The sequence below is a fragment of the Neomonachus schauinslandi genome, chromosome 1, assembly GCF_002201575.2.
Source record: "Neomonachus schauinslandi chromosome 1, ASM220157v2, whole genome shotgun sequence".
NCBI classification, from domain to species: domain Eukaryota; kingdom Metazoa; phylum Chordata; class Mammalia; order Carnivora; family Phocidae; genus Neomonachus; species Neomonachus schauinslandi.
This window is the reverse complement of record NC_058403.1, coordinates 206421881-206441972: the sequence shown is the minus strand read 5'-3', so window position 1 is coordinate 206441972 and position 20092 is coordinate 206421881. Positions and strand designations below refer to the sequence as shown.

The 20092-nt window shown below is 54.3% G+C and overlaps 3 protein-coding genes across 4 annotated transcripts in view; 1 reads left to right on the top strand and 2 right to left on the bottom strand.

Moving 5' to 3' along the window:
• The first annotated feature begins 3749 nt into the window (after window positions 1-3749).
• SWSAP1 (SWIM-type zinc finger 7 associated protein 1) lies at window positions 3750-5448 on the top strand. Its single transcript, XM_021705128.1, has 2 exons — window positions 3750-3999; window positions 4734-5448. The coding sequence occupies exons 1-2, from the start codon at window positions 3751-3753 to the stop codon at window positions 5235-5237; spliced, it is 753 nt and encodes a 250-aa protein (XP_021560803.1). The 5' UTR covers window position 3750; the 3' UTR covers window positions 5238-5448.
• A 1014-nt stretch (window positions 5449-6462) lies between these two features.
• On the bottom strand, window positions 6463-11732 carry EPOR (erythropoietin receptor). The gene is made up of 8 exons (XM_021705133.2): window positions 11483-11732; window positions 10503-10638; window positions 9924-10102; window positions 9688-9845; window positions 9029-9182; window positions 8861-8948; window positions 7534-7621; window positions 6463-7440 (listed from the first exon to the last, which is right to left on the bottom strand). The coding sequence occupies exons 1-8, from the start codon at window positions 11595-11597 to the stop codon at window positions 6829-6831; spliced, it is 1530 nt and encodes a 509-aa protein (XP_021560808.1). The 5' UTR covers window positions 11598-11732; the 3' UTR covers window positions 6463-6828.
• Window positions 11733-13974: 2242 nt separating this feature from the next.
• RGL3 (ral guanine nucleotide dissociation stimulator like 3) overlaps window positions 13975-20092 on the bottom strand; it is a 12263-nt gene continuing 6145 nt past the window's right edge. Inside the window, exons 8-19 of one of the 2 annotated variants that reach the window (XM_021705118.1) lie at window positions 19640-19743; window positions 19443-19527; window positions 18304-18360; window positions 18109-18195; window positions 17874-17906; window positions 17680-17801; window positions 16840-16935; window positions 16670-16738; window positions 16485-16599; window positions 15686-15838; window positions 15482-15596; window positions 13975-14446 (exon numbers count right to left, since the gene is read on the bottom strand). In XM_021705118.1, coding sequence (XP_021560793.1) covers window positions 14328-14446; window positions 15482-15596; window positions 15686-15838; window positions 16485-16599; window positions 16670-16738; window positions 16840-16935; window positions 17680-17801; window positions 17874-17906; window positions 18109-18195; window positions 18304-18360; window positions 19443-19527; window positions 19640-19743 — 1155 coding nt within the window. In that variant the 3' untranslated portion in view covers window positions 13975-14327. The remainder of the gene's footprint in view (window positions 14447-15481; window positions 15597-15685; window positions 15839-16484; window positions 16600-16669; window positions 16739-16839; window positions 16936-17679; window positions 17802-17873; window positions 17907-18108; window positions 18196-18303; window positions 18361-19442; window positions 19528-19639; window positions 19744-20092) is intronic. The other variant, XM_021705119.1, reaches the window with a different exon arrangement.

Sequence of the window (20092 nt, the reverse complement as noted above, 5' to 3'; positions counted from 1 at the left end):
CCTCTGACCCTCCTCCCTCTCATGCTCTCTGTCTCTCATTCTCTCTGTCTCAAATAAATAAATAAAATCTTTAAAAAAAAAAATCTGAGAAGTTCTGAATTCCAAATTCTAGGATCAAGGGTTTAGGTCAGGGTTTGGGATCTCTGATATATTAGATATTGATAAGTGATAGGAGAAAATTAAAGCTAGAGAAGACAATGGGACAACTTTAGGATGGGGACACGGTTTGCAATTTAAAGAGGCATGAAGGAGGGAGGAGAGAGCTATGTAAATATGGCAGGGGGGAAGGAACGTTCGAGGCAGAGGGAAGAGCAAGCACGAAAGCCCTGAGGTGGGAACCAGTTCGCTGTGTTCAGGGAACAGTGAGAAGGCCTGTGTGGCTCAGGTGAGCCAGGGAAGAGGCAGATAGAGGGAGAGGAGGTGGCATAGGTGGTGGGGCTGATTGTGGGCCATGGGAAATGATATGAGAGCATGAGAGGGCTTAAGGCAGAGGAGGGATAGAATCACGGAGCCCCCTTCTTCACCAAACAGAGCTCCTATTTCCAGGGATCGCACCCCTGAGAGCCATGGTTCCTTCTGTCCCACAGCTACCTCCATGCGGGCCAGGACAGAAGCAAAACTTCAGCACAGCGGACAGCACTCCAGGCAAACCAGCTGGCGCTGTCCGCGGTCCTGAAATTAAGTGCTGGCCAAGAAAGGGTAAAGTGGGGATTGCCAGACACAAAGAAGCGTTCGGGCCTGCTAGAGAGGGTGGAGACAGCTGGTCTCGCCGTGTCCACACCCTCATCCCAGGATGGATAATTTTAGGTATAAAATCCAGACTAGGGCATATGTACATATTCAAAAGATTCCTCAACATGCCCCCATAGGTCCCACAGAATCTCTAACTCAACTAAAACCGAGTTCTGGTTTATAATGTAAGTAAGACCACAACCATCCTCTGCTCAAAGCGTCTTGTGGCTGGCTCCCCATGCATGCTGATAAAAGCCAAAGTTCTCCCAGTGCCTCAGAGCCTTTGCACTTAGAGGTGCCACCGCTTGGAATGCTCTTCCGCACCCCGCCTCCCCCCCTCCCCCCATCTACATGGTTCACTCCCTCACCTCCTTCAGGCCTTTACTCAAATGTCACCTTCTCAGTGAAGCCTCCCCCTTCCACTCTATTTCAAATTGCAAAATCAAACAACTGGTCTTTCCAGCTCTTGTTTACCCTGTGCAAATTTTTTTGGCATACACTTGTCATCCACTCACAGACTACTTAAACTCCTCGTTATGCTTAGTGGCCATTATCTTCTCCCTCACTAGGATGTCAGCTCCACAAGGACAGAGACTTAGTTGTCTTTTTTTTTTAAGATTTTATTTATTTATTCATTTATTTGAGAGAGAGAGCATGAGTGGGGAGAAGGGGCAAAGAGAGGGAGAAGCAGACTCCTTGCTGAGTAGGGAGCCTGACGCAGGGCTTGATCCCAGGACCTCGAGATCACGACCTGAGCCAAAGGCAGATGCTCAACTGACTAAGCCACTCTTAGTTGTCTTTTCACTGCTGAAGCTCTGGTGCCTAGAACAGTGCCTGGCACTAGGTGCTCAATAAAATTTTATCAAATGAATGAATTAATCACTTGATGCTGAAATATGAGGGAGAAACACAGACTGACTCTGGGCTGTCCACTCCCCTGTCCCTTCACACTTTGGTCCTCCCTCCTCCTGGGAGCTTCTTTACAGTAAGGGTCCTTCCACCAGGACATGAAGACAGGCATCTGAGAAGTGAGAGAAAGAAGTACTATGTGTACAAGAAATATGCCAAACATCTGCATCTCTGCCAACGTACTCAGTCTACATTTACAAGCACCTGCTGTGTTCTGGGTGCTGTTCTAGGAAGTGGGGGCCGAGCAATGAACAAAAGAAAGAACCTCCCTGGTGGAGTTGACATTCTAGTGACAAGAGAGGCAATAAGTAGATAACATTGGAAATGATAAGTTATTTGAAAAGAAAGATGGATAAAGAGTGTAGGGCATGCACTTTTACACAGGTGACCAGGGAAAGCCTCTCTGAGTAGGTGATATTTGACCAAGACCTGAATGGAGTGGGTGTGAGCCACAGGGATATTTGGGAGCTGAGTGCTCTCAGCAAGGGAATACGGAGTGCAGTGGGGCTGTGTTCAGCATGCTCCCATGTATGTATGTAACTGCACGACTATGTGATACTGTGTGTCACCCAGTATGTCACTACTGGGTGCTTGTGCATTTGGAGTGTGGCAAAGTGAGGTGAATCATGGGTGGTGCATCTGTTGGGGGGGGGTTTGAGGTGGTACGTTTGACAAGGAGTGTAACAGTGTGCTTCGTGTGTTTGTGTGTAGAAAGAGCTGCAGGCACATTAACTGAAATGAAATGTATCTATGTGTGTGCACGTGTGTGTGGGTGTAATAGCAATGGTATGGTTGTATCAGAGTGTGTTTTAGTGTGTGTGCAAGGGAAATGGTGTGGGGACATAAATGTGGGAGAAAGTGTATGGGATGGTTTGTGTCAGGATAGGGCTATGAACATGTGGGTGATGGGGGTTCTGGAAGTAGAATATATGCAGAGATGCCATGGTGTGTGTGTGTGTGTGTGTGTGTGAGCGCGTGTGTGTAGAGGGGTGTGGAGGTGACTGGCTGTGTGGGTGGGTATATTGGGGGATGCTGTGGATCTGTTTTCTGGCCCCAGAGGGAGAGAAAAAGCCCAGGAAATATCAGTTCCGCCCCGCCCCTGGGTCTCCTGGCAACAGCACCACTTTGGAGTTACCAGGAGACAGAGTTGCCAGGGCAACAGGGGTGAGTGGCAGCTGTGGGGCGAAGTCTGGGTGAGGAGACCCAGCCAGCCATCACTTAGCCACTTATCTTGTTCCCCCTCCTTTCCCAGTTTCTCATCAATCCTACCTTCCTTATTTCATTCATTCGTTTAACAAGCGTATATTGAGAATTTACAATGATCCAGTCACTGTTCTGGGCGCTGGAGACACCTAAGTGAACAAGACAAACAACGTCTCTGCCTTGGCTGTCCCTTAGTCTCCCACCCCGTGTGCGTCTTTGTCTCTCCTGGCACCTTCTTTGGTCTATGGTCATGCCCGCCCCCTCACCCCAAGAAAACCCAAAGAGCCCCCAGGCCAAAGAGGAAGTCAGCTGAGACTCCTCTTCTCACAGATTCTCAGAGATGGCTGCTGCTTTTTGCCCACGAATGTTTCTGAGCCTGCAGCCTCCAACACAAACTTGTGCCAATACTAAGGTGCAGAGAAAGAAGCACACAAGCTCCTCCATCACTCACCTTCTCAGCTGTCATTGGGTGACATCAGCAGAAACACACACAGACACATTCATCACAATACTCCTCTGATCATGAGCTCCATTTTACAGGTGAGCAGACTGAGGCTAGGAGACTTTAAATAATGTGTCAGTGATTAGGACCTGTTTCCTTCAACTCTCGATCCTTTTATTTGTCTGATTAGCTGATTAGTTCACAATAATAATATTCGTGCTGCTTTCCTAAGCCAACTTGCGCAAAGGAAGGGCCTATTCTCCCTCAAACGCCTCCATTCCTGCTCCCTCAAACCTAAGTTATTTGCCCCTTCACCGGGGGGAGGAGCTAGTAAAGGCCAATCTAACTTTGATGGCAGATCCATGAACCAATGGAGAAGCTAATGCATTGTAACCAATGAGACCTCGGCTTGGGCGGGATTAAGGGCAGGAACGGGCCGCTGATTGGACAGAAGTACGTTGCGAATGGCGGAGGTGCTGAGGCGGGTGCTAAGCCTGGGCAGCTCGGCAGAGTCCGAGGAGGAGAACACGGCTGAAGCTGGACCGCCCTTGCTGCTCCTCGGCGGTCCAGGGTCTGGAAAGACGGCGCTGCTATTCGCGGCGGCCCTGGAAGCGGCAGGAGAGGGCCGAGGCCCCGTCCTCTTCCTCACCCGGAGGCCTCTTCAAAGCCTGCCCCGCGCGAGAGGAGCAACGCTCGACCCCCTGCGGCTACAGGTAACCGAGGGATGGGACCGAAGGCGGACTAGTTAGTACCTGAGCCTATTGAGGATTGAGTGACAGGTAGACAGGCCAATGGAGGGGACGGAGGAAGAGCGAGCCGGAGCGGCCATTGTGGGGCGGACTCATCAATGAGCGGAGGGTGGGGGCGGGACCATAGGAAGCTTTGTTACGATTGGGAAACTGTCCCGGGGGGCGGAGTTAGCGAGAGGAGACGCCCAAAAGGTGGAGTCAAGGGGGTGGGTAAGAGGTGGGGCTAGACCAGCGTCTTGTTTGGACGCCGGCTTTTCTTTCGGGACCAATCAGTAGGTCCCACTGAGAACCTACCTACCAGCGGGTTTTCCGTGGAAAGATTGCCTTAGAGACCTGGCGAAAAAACTTACCTGTTCTCAGCTAATAGGGGCAGTGGTAAATGCAGGATAAAAAAAAGAAGGTGGGGGTGCCTGGCTGGCTCAGTTGGTAGAGCATGCGACTCTTAATCTCAGGTTTTTAAGTTCCATCCCCACCCACCTTCGGTGTAGAGATTACTTAAAAATAAAATATTTTTATATAAAAAAAGGGGAGGTGGGTACTAGTAGAAGAGTATTCGACCACTCTGAGCGGCTTCACTCTGGAACCAGCTGAGGCCTGAGAGCCTAGTGCAGGAAAGTATACAGGGCAGCAGGGCAGCTAAAGCTGGGAGACTGGCTTCCTGAGCTGAATCTGGTCTTTTCCTTTTTTCCTCCCTCTAGAAGATCCGCTTTCAGTACCCACCGTCAACCCATGAACTCCTTCAGCTTCTGTGCTCTGCCCATGAGGCCCGAGGCCCAACGCCCTCCCTCGTGCTGCTGGATGGCCTGGAGGAGTACCTAGTGGAAGACTGGGGGCCCCAGGAAGCGGCTTACTTGGCTGCCCTGCTTCTAGACACAGCTGCCCACTTCAGCCACCAGATTGGGCCTGGCCAGGGCTGTGGGCTCATTGTGGCCCTCCAGATCCGGGAAGAGGGAGACAGTGGGGATGCCCTGCAGCTGTCGCTGCTCCAGCGGTATTTCCCTGCCCAGTGCTGGCTGCAGGTGGATGCACCAGGCCCCAGACAACGCTGCCTCCGAGCCTGCCTGGATCCAGGTGGGCTGGGCCCTAGAGCAGAGTGGTGGGTGGCTTTCCGACCAGATGGAGAGATGACAATCACCCCATGGCCTGCCCAGGCTGGTAACCCCAGCTCAGACAAAGGTTCAAGTTCTGAAGACCAGCCTTGAATTTTGGTGTGTGACAGCCTCTCTGCCTCAGTTTCCCATGGCTGGAATACTTACTTCAGGAACACGTGCAAATTCAAAGACCTAAAGAATCTAAAGTGCTTTTTCTTTTTTGAAAAACAGCATTATCATGTACCTTTTATGCCCAATCAACATATTGTTTTGTTGTTTTGAACTTTATAAAAAGTTTCATGATAAATGTAATCTTCTGAGACTTCCTTCTTCTCCCACTCAACGTTGTTATTAAGATTAGGCCAGGGGCACCTGAGTGGCTCAGTGGGTTAAGTGTCTGACTTCAGCTCAGGTCATGATCTCCAGGTCCTGGGATCAAGCCATGGGTCAGGCTCCCCTGCTGAGTGGGGAGTCTGCTTGTCCCTCTCTCTCTGCCCACAACCCCCCCCGCCTGCCCGGCTCCGGCTCGTGCTCTCTCTCTCTCTCTCTCTCTCAAATAACTAAATAAAATCTTAAAAAAGAAAAGATTAGGCCATATTTTTTAGTTCAGTCCTTTTTCCCTACTGCATATAATTCCATGGGTGACTATACCATTTTACTCATTAGATTGACTTATTTACTGCTTATGAACATTCTTGCACACATATCCTGGTTCATGTCTGTGAGGCCTTTTAGGGTATATACCTAGAAGTGGAATTGGTAGAGTAGGTCTGCATATGTTCATCTTTCGTCGGTTATGTCAAACTTATAAAAAGTGGTTAAACCAGAACTCCCAGTGAGCCACCTGATGACACTAGTCCCATCAGAGTACTTTCTTAGAACAGGGCCTGATTTAAAACAAAGCCTTACAAAACAGTGTCATCATTATTAGTGGCAGAGACTAGCTAGAGGCTCATTCAACAACCTTCCTCTCCCGGGGTGTACAGCTAAACTGCATTTCCCCCCAGCTGTCTGTGGTTCTAGCTGGGGTCCTGTGACTATTTCTGGCCAATGGGATTTGTGAAGAAGAGATGATTACTACTTCTTAGGCTAACTCCCTAAAATGGCCCACCAAATCTTCTGCTGTTTGTTTTGCTTATTGGTTGCCAAGACGCAGAGGACCCATCTAAAGACCTCAGGGTGGCCCCAGGGGATGGGGAAGCTACAGACCAGAAGGGTCGGGGCTCATCCCAGAGATGACTGCTCACCTAGAGGTTTGCATTGAAATAGGAGAGAGAAAGCATATTGATGTGTAAAGCCACTCATATTTCGGGGTTGTTACGGCACCTAGTATAACATATACTGACCAATTAGGTTTATTATGATTATTATTCAGGTTGCCAGATCCAGAATTTCAGACGGAGCTCAAGGCCTTTTTCTGCTGCCCCTATGGCCTGGGCCCAGGGAAAGATGGGGTTTACAGGATGTTTGTAGAAGTCATGATAGGAAAAAAATACACACACATTCATGCATACACACACACACAACTCTACATTTTAAAATACTGCAAGGATGGACTGAGCAGGATGGACTGGGCAGAAAGCCGAGGTTAGCAATGCCCCTAGTCCTGAGGGAAGGCCTCACCAGCCCTGCTCAATAAGTCTTAGGCCTGGACTAGCACTTGAGGTCATGCTGGATCTCCAAACATCTGAGGGCTGGAGTCCTAGGAGCAGGTCACATAGCTGGGAGGTGAAGGCTCAGGGGCTGGGATGAGGCTGTTCTCATAAGGGTTCGAGAAGGGGCCATTCGATGAGTCCCCCTGGGCTCCCTGGGAGCCCCCTGAGCTGTAGTCAGTTGAGATGCCAGAGTCAGACACCATGAGGTACAGGTACTTTATGTGGGGTGGGGTGGGGGGCAGCTCAGGGGGCAGTGCCCTTGGGCGCAAGAGCTGGGAGCTGGGATCCAGGATGGTATACTCAAAGCTGGTAGCCAAGGCCCCCTCTGGCCCAGGCTTCAGGGACAAAGCAGATGAGCAGGAGGATGCTTCTGAGCCTTTATCCATGGCTACTATGTCCAAACCGCCATCAGGCCGTGGGAGATCCTCACTGGGTGGGTTCCGGGGCAGCAACCACTTGTCCAGCACCAGGTAGGTGTCCTGGCTATGTTCACTGCCCACTGGCTCCAGCAGGGGTCCCTCATCCTCTGCCCCTGGCTCCACCGCCTGTGTCGCCCCCCAGCAGCGCTCAGAGAGGACTTCCAGGGGGGCGGGTGGGTCCTCTGCAAAGGGAGTGCAGGGGCTCCACCAAAGACAGCCCTCATTCTGGTAGAGCCACAGCTGGGGAAACAGCACCAGCCTGCTCAGAGACCTGGGGTTCAGCCGTAGGAGCAGGGAAGCCCCAGACCCTGAGGGGACAACCATGCCACCTACCTGGAAGTTACCCTTGTGGGTGGTGAAGAGGCCCTCAAACTCACTCTCAGGGCTTGGGATGCCAGGCCAGATCTTCTGCTTCAGAGCCCTGGTGAAGCCAAAAGAACCAAGAACATGGGTATGTGTCACTGAATACCCACCACTACCCTGTTAGGAGCAGTCACAGGGGCACAGATAGTCCTGGCCCCTTGTGACCACAGTGGAGGCAGAAGAATGCATAGGGGCAGAGGAACAGAGGCTCTGGCTTGCACCTGCAAAGGTCTATAGGTGGGTGACTGGAACAGGGTTTTGAAGGATGCATAGGAGTTCAGCATGCACTGTTGTTACTTCCCTTCTCACTCCTTTCCATAATATTCCCCCAATGTACTCAGAATAAAATTCAAACTCCTCCCCACAGCCCTGCAGACAGCCTGGCATGTTCTGACCCCCTGTCACCTCCCTCACCTCATCATTTAACCACTCTCTCCTAACACATTCTGCTCTAGCCAGAGAGCCCTTCTTGGCAGCTGCTTCAATGTTCCAAGCTCATTCCCACCTCAGGGCTTTTGCACTTGCTGTTTCTTTTCAATTTTCATGTGACTGCCTTCTTCCAACCTTCAGGTTTCCATTCTGATGTCACCTCCCAGAGGTCTTTCCTGATCATCCTGTCATGTCCCCAGGCCCCACTTGTTTCTGTGATATCACAATGCATAATCAAATATCTGTTGGTTCCCTTGTTATTTGACTCAACTATGAGATCCACAAGGTGAGGGACATGTTTGTTTTCCACTTTCTCCCCAGTGCCTAGCAAACAGTTGGCACTCCGTATGTATTTTTCAACCAAGTAAATAAACAAGGCCTTGAAAGACACCTAGGAGACTGCTTGGCAGACAAGGCAGGAAGGGCATTCCGGGCAGACAGAATAGCATGTGCCTAGGCTTGAGGGTGTGAAACCACATGTTATGTGCTGGGAATTCCAAAAACCTCAGGATGGCTGATCCTACCGTAAAGAATCTAAGGAGCTTCACCACAGAGGCAGGAGGCACTCAGGGTGTTAAATCTTTCCATTAAGCCCATCCAGGGATTTTACAAAAGTGGATAAAATTGGGAAAAGGAACGAGCAAAGGAATTCAAGAAGGAGCAGCCACTGAGGTTGAAGGAAAACCAGGTGAATGTTCCCAGGGAATTTTAACTAAGAGTCTGGGTCTGGTCTGGCTTGCTCCAGCCCTGCCACTGACCCCTCACTGTGTGTCCCTGGGCAAATGCCTGCCTGTCTCTGAGCCTAGCTTTCCACAGCAAAAGAACGGTGGGGAGGAGTCTGGGCTAGGTGCCCGAATGGGGCGCTCACCTGCGGTGGGAGAGCAGGGCGAGCACGGCCAGCAGTATCAGGATGAGCACGAGGATGAGGGAGAGCGTCAGGATGAGGGGGTCCAAGTCTGAGGAGCAGGAAGTCAGGGTGGTGGGAATGCCTCATGTTCCGCCCTAGCCCCTCCTACGCCCCTACCTGGGGCCTCACCACTAGCTGTCAGCAGCGACGCAGGCTCGGACCAGGCGCTCCAGAAGCCACCGAAGCTCGGCTCGGCCATACGCGCGCGTACCATGAAGGTGTAACGCGTTCCGCCCCGAAGGTTGCTCAGCACGCACTCAGTGCGGCCATCCAGGATCTCCACCTGGGGGCGGGGCCTGGGTGAGAGGCGTGGCCAGAGGGGGCGGGGCGAGCAGAGAAAAGCCTGGGGGGGCGGCACTGAGCCAATCAAAGAAAGGGAGGACAGCTTCCCAAGCGCTGCCGTGAGGGGGAAGGGCACTGAAAGCAAGAAGCGGCTTCCAGGAAGGCTCGGGGCCAATCAGGACGGGGCCCCAGGGAGCAGAGGGCGGACTCGGGCTATTTAGGGGCGGGGCCAGAGCCTAGAGGGTCGGGACCTTGAAGGGGTCTAGTATTTGGGACACTGGGGTAAGTGGGATTGGGTCCAGGTGGGCTGGGGAGGCACTGGGAAAGAAGACATGTTAGTGGGCGTGGAGGTGTCTCGGGCAGGGAGATGACGGGCGTCAGAGGCGGGGCCTGGAGGGGCACGGCCAGGGGGCGGGGCCGTGGTGACCATCTGGGCGGGGTTTGGAGGGAGGAGGCGGGGCTGTCCACCATGGAGCCTTTGGGGCTGGTGGTAGAGGCAGCCTCACCTTCTGTGCGCCCCCCGCGACGTTGCCAGAGGAGATGTTCACTTCGTAGCGGATGAGGCTGGCCACGGGGGCCCCAGGAGGCGGGAGCCAACGCAGTACCACGTGGCCGCCCTCGTCGGCCCGCCGCGCCAGCAGCCCCGCTGGGGGGTCCAGGAGCACTGAGGAGAGGGGTTGATCAGGCGGGCGGTGACCGTGACTCCCTCACCCGACAAGGTCCGCATTCCCTGCGCACTTACCTACTTCGTTGATGTGGATGATACGGTGGTAGCGTGGAGCGCCCGAGGATACCGCTGTGACGCGCAACTCTAAGGGCACGAAGCTCGACGTGTCGGCCGTGGGCAGCGAGCACCAGAAACGCACAGCGCCGCGAGCCGTGGGCGCCTGGTGCAGGCTGCATGGCTTCCATGGCTCACCCCTGTGCGCCAAGGGGCCAGAGAGGCGAGGGGGCAAGTTGGGGGTGGGGGTGCGACAGGTTGTTATTGCCTGGACCGTGGGCGCATTTTGGGCACCACCACCAAGGGGCGTCCCAGCCCCGACGCACGCGACGCCTTAGTCCTATCGGAGGGGTGCCGTCCCTGCCCTACAGTTTGGGATCGCCCTCCAACAGAGATCGCGGGAGTGTTCCAACCCCAGCCACTAGGGGGCCGTGTCAGCCCTGACCCCGCGGGCTTCCCACCAGTGACCACCTGGGCAGGTGCCATCCGGCCCCGATCCCAGCAGATGTCCCAAAGCGTGAGCTCCGGGGCGAGCTCTGTCCTGCCCACCCGCCCCGTCCTCAGAGCGTGGGGGCGCTCCACCTGCCCCGCTGCACTCACTCGAGCTGGTAGAAGAAGCTGTAGTTGTCGGGGCCGACCCCGGCGCTTGCCGCTTCCTCCCAGAAACACACCAAGTCCTCCAACCGTTCGGTGAAGCACAGAAGCTCTTCGGGCCCGCGGGCAGCCAGCAGGGCCGCTGCGGGTGGGAACAAGGGGAGGGGGTCGGGGGAACCCTGTCTTAGGGCCACCGCGTCCTCCCCCCTCCCTCCTGCCGCCTGTGCCAACCGATAAGAAAAAAGCCCCGCCTCGCTCTTTACCCCAAGCGGGGCCCCTCGAAGGGTCCCCAGAGGTGGTGCCCCCCGAACTCCCAAGCACAGGTTGCTTGCCTTACTGTTCCCACACATATCCCCGCCCACCCCACAACGCGCTGGACTGCACGCACCTAGCCAGGCCTCCGCCTCCCGCTGCCGGCCCCGCCCCAGGCCAGGACAGGCGTGCCACTGGATGTGTGCGGAGGTGGCGGGCTCCCCTATCGGCCCCGGCAGGCTGCCGGCGGCCCGATAACGCCAACCGTGGCCCCCTCCCCCGCCCCTCCCCTCAACCCGGCAGGCCGAGGGATCTGGCGCCCGCATACAAACCATGTTTACAGTCGCCAGCGGCCCCGGGCCCTCTGCCTCGACCCGGGCTTTGTCCTCCCTCCCTCCAGTGAAGGGTCGGCTAGGTCCCTCTCTCCTCAGGGACTCTAGACGTCGAGGCCTAGACCCAGCACCGCCCCTGTCCCATTAGGATATATCATGTCCCAGTCTCCCTGGAAAGATAAAACGGGAACCTTATGTCCCCCTCCAGACCCAGTCTGGAGTCTTAGAACCCAGTATGCTACACCAGGTCCCAGTCCAAGAGATTCAGAGACCAGCTTGGCCCTGAGGACCTAAACTGGAGGTTCGGAACCCGATATGGCCCCCAGGACCCAGGCTGGAAGTTCAGGCCTGAGCTTTGCCCCCAGGACCTAGTGCGGGGGTCCCACACCGATCCACCCTTACCTTTACTTTCAAACTTGGGGTCCAGGGGTTTGGGTGGGGAAGCCCAGGCGGCCCCAGCGAGCAAGAGACAGAGAGAGCGGACTCCAGGCCAGAGGTACGCCCAGAGGTGATCCATGATGCAACCCCCCGCGACGGGGGGCCCAGGGCCCCTGCCCCCCTTCCGCCCCTGGCACAATCCACAGCTGGGTCAGCAGCTGCCTCCGCCGGACACAGCTGACCAGGCCCTTCCCGGCCAGGCGCCTCCAAGTGGCAGCTCCCCCGAGGGGGCGGGACCACACGCAGCCTGGGCTGAGATAAGCGGGAGGAGGCCGCCCTGCTGGTCCCGCGGGAGGCCCCAGGGGCCCTCAGGCCCCCCACCCCACCCCGCGGCCACTTGGGGGTCAGGAACAGTGCCGGTTTCTGCGGCAGACACACTTTCTTACTGTGTGACCCTGGGCAGGTGACTTATCTGAGCTTCAGCCTTCTTGTCTGTAAAACCCGGCTTGGCACATAGCAAACATTCCCAAAATGTAAGATACTGGTATTATCGTGCTAATCAACATCTCTTCCCAGTCTGGGTGGGAATAAATAATCATAAGAGTGACTGGCGGGTGAGTGTTTGCAGGGTGGTAGGCAGTGTGGCCAGACAGTATGTACCATATGATCCTGTATTGGTAAAATAACATACATTCTGGAGGTTGAGATTTGTGATTTCTTTGGAAAAGTTTTCCTCTTGGGATATTTTTACTGTTGGGATTTTATTTTACGAGGAATGTGCAGCTCTTTTAATCTGTAATTATAGTACACACGGTGAAAGCTATTCACTTGGGCTGAGCTTCTCAAACTAGGGTAAACACCCCCACAGGGGTACACCTGCCTGGGGCGCTTTGGCGCCTGCCCTCCCTCGACTAGCCAGTCAGAACACTCCATTTCCTGGAGTACCGTGATTGGCTCAGGGTAGGCATGTGACCCAAATGAATCCAATGAGCCTCCATCCTGGGACTTTACCCGAAGTTCCTGGGGAAAAAGAATTTGCCCACATCCCATTGGCCAAGACTTAGTCACATGACCATATTTTGCTGCAAGGGAGACTGGAAATGTTTTCTATTTTGGGTGGCCAGCTGAAAATCAGGGGTTGTTCTGTTGCCACAGAGAGTGATTGGATTTGGCAAGGTGTAGGGTGGGGGGTGGGCACAGTCTCATTCTCAGGGCAAATCAGAGCCCAGAGACCGCAACATAATCCTGATGACATCTTTTGAATCCCTGGATCCAATTGTGATTGAAGCTGGGCCCACTGAACTTTTCATTTACAAGAGCCATTGGTTTCCTTTTTTTTTTTTTTTTAAGATTTTATTTATTTATTTAAAAAGAGAGAGCGACAACGAGAGGGAACACAGCAGGGGGAGTGGGAGAGGGAGAAGCAGGCTTCCTGCTGAGCAGGGAGCCCGATATGGGGCTCGATCCCAGGACCCTGGGATCGTGGCCTGATTCAAAGGCAGACGCTTAAAGACTGAGCCACCCGGGCACCCCAGGACTGGGTTTTTGAACACTTGAAGCACAAAGACCCCTGATCAACAGTGAGATATAAAGATATAAAGGGGCACCTGCATGGCTTAGTCAGTTAGGCTGACTTTGGCTTGGGTCATGATCCCAGAGTCCTGGGAACGAGTCCCGCGACAGGCTCCCTGCTCAGTGGGGAGTCTGCTTCTCCCTCTCCCTCCTGCTTGTGCTCTCTCTCTCAAATAAACAGATAAAAATCTTTTAAATAATTTTTAAAAATTTAAAAAACAGTGAGCTATTTTTTTTTAAAGATTTTATTTATTTATTTATTTGAGAGAGAGAATGAGGGAGAGAGAGCAGGAGAGGGGGGAGGGTCAGAGGGAGAAGCAGACTCCCTGCCGAGCAGGGAGCCCGATGCGGGACTCGATCCTGGGACTCCAGGATCATGACCTGAGCCGAAGGCAGTCGCTTAACCAACTGAGCCACCCAGGCGCCCAAAACAGTGAGCTATAAAGCTGCTAGTTGATGTTCGGCACAGAGTAGAAGTTCCTCAGTGAACACATTATTGTTGACTGTGGTTGTTGCTGGTTATGACTGTGTCCTAGGTGGCCCTATGGCTCCCTTTGTCTCTGCCTTCTCTGTTTCCTCTCCCTACCCCAGTACAGGGAGACTGTGCCCCCCTCTCCTTTCATCTTCACACCCTGTTGACTTATGGGTGATGGTATTTATCTCTGATCCCAATGGATTTTCATTTCTTCACTCTCCCATATACATGGCAGAAAAGAAGCATAACGTCCCCCAAATGCTGGGGAGTCCCAACCCCTGTGTGTGTGATAGTCCCCCGACCCTCCGCATCTGGTCGTGTCTCACCTGAACCCTTTCACAAGACTCTTAGATTTTTTTCAGTTTTTGGTTTTGGTTTTTAATTTCTATCAAGATAGAGAATATAAGGCCCAGGCTCAGAACAGACAAGACAGACCTGTTTCATAACTTTGGTCACTATTTTCATCCACTTCTGTCAGTTCTGATGTGTTTCCACCAGTTACAAGATTTCTCTGGGAAGGGCCTGGCCCCCCCTACACACACACACCCTACCAGCCTTCTATGTTTACGGGATGAAGCTCTTCACCCGGCTGCCCGTGGGCTGATGGCTCTGGAATAAGGATCTGGTGCCAAGAGGGTCAGAGAGATGGTGTCCAATGGGCTAAAGTTGGAGGTGGGGGGGTCATGGGGTACAGAGTACAGTGGGCTTTACTGGAGAATGGGACCTCTCTGGGAGAGGAACCCTCTCCCTACTTCCATGGTGACAGAAGCTAGGCCTCAAGCTTCCCTGGGGCTTGTGACCTAGAGGGAGAAGGGGGCCCCCTCAGGTTGAGGAGACTGTGGCTGTGAGCCGGGCCCTCTCCTTCCGCCGCAGCACAAAGTCTCCGGGGATGGCTGGACTCATTGCGTAGAAGACATTGGCGTTGTCAGGAATCAGGAGCTCTGGCCAGGGCGGACATGATGGTCAAAGGCCTGCACAACCTCATACTTTCCCCACAAAAGACCTAGGTAACGTTTTGCCATTCACCTGTCTGTTCTGCAGAACCTTGGGTCCCTTCAGCCAGCACTAAGCCAACCTTATTCTCCTCTCACTTGGAACGCTGACAACTTCCCACTCAAAAGCCTGCACAACCTCATGTCCCTCCCACCTTGCACCTGGGCAACCTCCCGCTATTTCCCTCTGGAGTCTAGACAACCCGCACTGCAAGGTGGGACAAACTCAGGTCACCTATCCCAAATGACTTCCTGCTCACCCACCCTTCCCCCAGCTAATTCCGAGCCAAGTTCATGCTGTTCCCACCATGAACTTGGACAACTTCTGACTTCCTACGTCCAGCCTATACAATCTGTGGCCCTCACTCTCGACAGCTGAAGCCAAACAGCCTCCTATATTCCTTCCTAATGTCCCACCAACCTCATGTCATGTCCTTTTGCATGTCACCCTCTTGCCTCTCCTTCTTGAGAACGGGGTGACCTCCTACCTGTGTCTGTATTGAATGACATCGTGCTCCCCTACCCTGAATTTCAATACCATGTGGCCCTCTCCCATGACAAGTGCAGATAACTTCGGAGTCCCCATGCTGAGCCAGGGCAAGCTCATCTCCTCACAGATTCAAGCCCAGACCCCCTTTAGAATCCTGCCCCACCAGGCTGAGCCTGAATGACCTCATGATCCTACAAATTTAAGCCAAGACAACCGCCTTTCCTCCCTCTCCCATTTGACCCTGGACAATTTCATTTCCCCATAAATCCTAAGAAGACACCTTTATTGCCCCTTTCACTCAAACAGCCAGGGCAACCTCATGACCCTGCAAAATCGAGGCACAAATTTTTCCTGCCTCTTACCCGCACCCTGCTTCATCCTCCCCCTACTCTGTCAGGGCCACCTCCTGGCCCCATTAGGCCAGCCTTGACCCTAGTCAGTCTGCTGCCCTCCGAGCTAACCCCCAGCCCAGCCTGCATGCAGTCCCTGCTCACCCCTGTCCCCAGGAAGAACTTGGAAGAGCTGGTAGTCCCGGGCCCAGGGCTGAGCCACATTGTGCTTTTCCAGGGCTCGCTGCACCACGCTGGGGGCCTTGTCCTGACTAGTGAGCTGGGAAAAGAAGGTGGGTGGTGAGGTGTGACCGCCAAGCCCCAGGGGGCAGGGCTGCCCCAGCAGGTTCCTGGCTCCGCCCCCCTCACCAAGATGCTCCGATACAGGTTCCCGTGGTCATTGTCAATGCTGACGCGGATGACTCGAGCCTCCGATCCCTGCTGCCCCGGTAAGGAGATGTGAGAGCTGCTCAGGGGCAAAGTCAAGGGCCGGGAGCCCGGCAGGTCCGGGCTCAAGGAGAGCTGTGGGCAGTGTGGGGGGGTGGGGGGGCTGAGTGGTGGGAGAGTTACATGTCCCCCTACAAAAGCGGAGCTTGGGGACAGGCAATTAGGGTGCACTCACAAGCCCGCATCTATGCAATCCCACCACATACAGACCTTCGTGCCCTGTGACAAAAACAAATTTACACATGACCGTAAACATAGCACAAAGCTGTGTTTACACACAAGAAATCCTGTGTGCACAGAGAGCAGCGAGTACACACATACGCTTGTAACTGTTGTACACCCACAAGTCCGTGAACAGCCCCATTCAGGGTCCCATGGGTATTGTGGATATTTATGCCCATGTGTCCCCTTTAGGTATGCCAATTCCTGGGGACATGCATATCCTTGCAAAAGTATAATCACACCCTGGAGTGCCCTGTGGGTGAGCTGACTCATCCCGATCTGTGCATAAGCCAGACTGAGGGACAGTCCCTCAAATAGGGCCATGAGATGCACATGGTCTCCTGGACAGATACTCAGAGTGCTCAGCCAATCATGTGTACAGTCTCTTATGTACATGCCTGGCTGTGAAATCCCATGGACACACGCACACATGCGCGCGCACACACACACACAGCCCTGGGTGCCCACAGTCCCACATGCACCCAGGCAGGGCTAGTACCTTGGTGCTGGGGCCCTGGGACCCTGGAGAGGCCGGGGGACTGCCAGGAGGAGGGTCTCTGGTTCTAGGACTAGATGGGGGGGACCCTGGGGACAGACTGGGGGAGATGCAGAGCCTGAGGTCGAGTGGCTGCCCTGACCTCTGACCCTGCCATCTCCAGTCCTTTCACTAACTGGGATGCTCACCTGGAGGTGGGGGAGGAGGGATCCCCAGGACTCCCACCAGGGGATGAGCCCCTCTCTCGGGACAGCTTTCTAAAGACAGAGACAAGGGATGAGGATGAGCCCAGACCCAGTCCCAGGAGCAGCCTCCCATCTCTGCCCACATCACTCCCCAGGCACACCCCAAGACTCACGCACTGAGGCGCTTGGTGAGGCTAATTCGCCGCCGGATGCGTGGGGAGCTGGGACAGGAAGCAGCAGGTGGCTCAATGACACGGGAGACTCGGTAGCTGAGGAGTCAAAGTGCACATTGGGGTGGGTTGGGGCCAGGAAGCGGCAAGGAATGAGATGAAAGCTAGGATCAGTTGGGAGCTGCGTTGCGGGTATGTAGTGGGGAGCAGCGGAAGGTGGGCACCAAATGTCAGGGTCAAGGTAGCAAATGGGGGGTTATTATGGCATCAGGGTCTTATTAGGGATGAGACGGGATGGCTTGGTCGGCAGGTCACACAGGGATTCGCAGAGTGGGATTGAGGAGTAAAATTTGGTCAAAGATAGAGTTCAAGGTCAAGTAATCATTGGGGTCAATGATTAGGGTAAAGGATTCAACAGAATGAAAAGAAACAAATGGGATAGTGGAGTTGGATGGTCAAATATACATCTAGTTGGAGTCAGTTATTCAGAACTGGGGAAAAATGATTAGGCTCAGAGATTCAGACTGGGGTTACAAATGGGGTCATAGGACAGATAGGGTCAGGACCGGGGGAAGAGAACAGATGGGACGGGTGAGTGGAATGGCCAGCCATACATGAAAGACTGAAGTCAGAAAGTCAGATGGGGTCAGAATTTGAGGTCAGAGGTGAACTGGGGCCCTCACTTGGGCTGGAGAAAATGCAAGGTCATAGGATGGGGGTCAGGGCTCAGGAGGGTGTCTGAGGAGTTGGAGATGTACATGGGGTAAGTGGGTCTAGTGTGCCATCCGGAATCAGCCAGGGTGGGGGCTGGGCCGGGCCTTGGGGGGGGCAGGGGGGGGTCACCTCTGCTCCTCGCTGAGCTGGCGCTGGGTGCGCAGGGCAGCCAGGACAGGTGCACGGGGGCTCAAGCAGTAGCTCCGACATCGCTTCTGCAGCTGCTGGATGTGGGCCAGGATCTCCCACTCCTGAGGGGGCGGCCTCTCAGAACCTGCCCCTGTCCCACCCCCCGCCCCCATGCCTACCCCAGTGTCACTCACCTTCCTCCTCTTCTCAAAGTTGATGAGATCCCCCTGGGGGCAAACTCTGTCTGAACTGGAGCCTCCAGAATCAAGGACTGAGGGTCAAGGTCAGGGGCTAGATGTCAGGAGCCCCACTGCCCTAAGGGGGCTGGGGTAGGGAGTGCGGGCAGGGGTCAAGGGTGGGATGTCAGGAGGCCCACTGTGCTGAGGATAAGTGGTGCTGCGGTCAGGAGTCAAGGGTCAGGGGTCAGACCTCCAGCATGTCCGGCAGGGCTGTGTCCAGCATAACCAGGTCCGTGAGAAAGGTGCCAAGGTAGGGGACAAGGCCCGGGGGCAGTTTCTGTGGTCCCCAGAACTTCAGTCACTTTCAGCCGTCACTGACCCCATCACGTACCACCCCATTCTGTGAGGATCCTGCTTGGCCCCCATCCCAAACCACCTCACTCACTGGGGGCAGGCTTCCTGGGAGGGTGTCCTCCTCTTGGGGGCCCTCGGTGGCCTCCTCCTATGGGGAGGGAAGAAGTGAGCAGTCCTGGAGTCTCTCTGACCCTTCCCTCAGGGAAGATGCCTCAAGACCCAGCATATTTGCCTGTTTTGCTTTCAGCAACTACCAGCGGCTTGTAAAGGCCAAACCCAAGGAATATGGAACAAGGCACAGGCCTGTCATCCATCCCCTGGAAATGCCCTGCACCTTGTCTTCATAACATTGCTCTGTCTGGTATTTAATTATATAATTGCTAGGCAGTTGTTAATGCACGGTGTGTTTCCCTATTTACAGCCTGATTTCCCTCCTGGGCAGGAACTCTGTCCGTCTGGTTCATGGTGGGGTCTCCTGGCACACAGTAGGTGCTGAATTCAGAGCTCCCTCTTCCTTGACCTCTTATCCTTACTTGAGACATTCATTCGTTCGCAGATATTTACTGAGCAGCTATTCTGGGCCAGGCACTGTTCTGAGTGCTGGGGAGACAGCAGTGAGCAAGAGACAAAAATCCTGGCCTCCTGGAGCCGACATTAGCGAGGGAGAGACAGCAACAACCAAGCTCCACATGTAGCAGGCAGAGGTAAGGGCAATAAAGGGGCAAGCGGAGTGAAACCTGCAGAAGGTCAATGTGAGGAACGTTCTGGGCCGAAGGAACAGGCTTCACATTCCATCTATTCTAGATTCACCCTAAGAACCAGCACCTAATTACAATTAGAATCTCAGTCTTGCCTACAATAAGTCCGACTTGTTGGCAGACAATTTTCAGTTTTGCTTATCAAAGTCGAGTCCTGGTGCATTTTTTTTTTTTTTTTTTTTTTTACACTTTACTCTTTGCTGTGACTCTGGCCCTCTGGCCTCAAGTGACCTTTTCCATGTAACTTCTGGTATTTGTTGAATGAATAAATAAGGCAGTCACTGAGTGTGAGCTATCGTGAGGGCAAGCTGAGGCAGTAAAAAGGGGTGCTGCCCACAAACAAGGGGAAGGTCATCACTGAGGTGGAGTGAAAGGACACTGAATGTTTTGACAATGACAAGCGGTGCCCGGCCCCACGTCTCCTTTTTCCCTTTTTGGGCCTGGGATCCTCGGGGTCCACACCCATCTTTACCTGGGAAAGAATCTCTCTACTACTGAGGTGGTTGTTCTCATCGGAGAAAATCTGCGAAAGTTTTCTGAAAGTGGATAACCGTTCCCTGGGGGGTCAGGACAGGGGTCGGTGTCAGGGGCTGGGAAAGTCAGAGCTGCGCTGGGGAGGACGTTCCGCCTCAGCGACAAGCCCCCTTCCCAGTCCCCCCCCAGCCTCACCTGCTGACGGCACCCCAGCTGCGCTTGAGCCTGTATATGGGGTTAGACTGTAGGGCGGACAGTATCGCCCGCAGCGAGGAAAAGTTCCGCAGTTCCCGGCAGCGCTGTGGGGGGGAGGGGGAGGGAAGCTGGTGACACCCCACGCCTGACCCCCCAGCTATGATTCACCTTTGATTCGAGACTTCTGACCCCAGGTCAGACCCCTAGGACTGGCCGACAAGCTCCCAGGAGTCAGTCTCGCCCCTCAGGACCCGGACCCTCCCCCACCTGCAGCCCCAGCCCCTCCCCCAGCTGCCCCTCCGTTCCCTACCTCCCACCCTGGCTTCCTTTGTCCCCACTCCTTACTCCTACTCGAGCCCTAGACGTGCCCACAGTATCCCTCCTGGACCCAGACCTCGCCTCCCCGAACCTGTTTCACCCTGGGTATCAACCATCTACCCCCCTTCCCCCCCC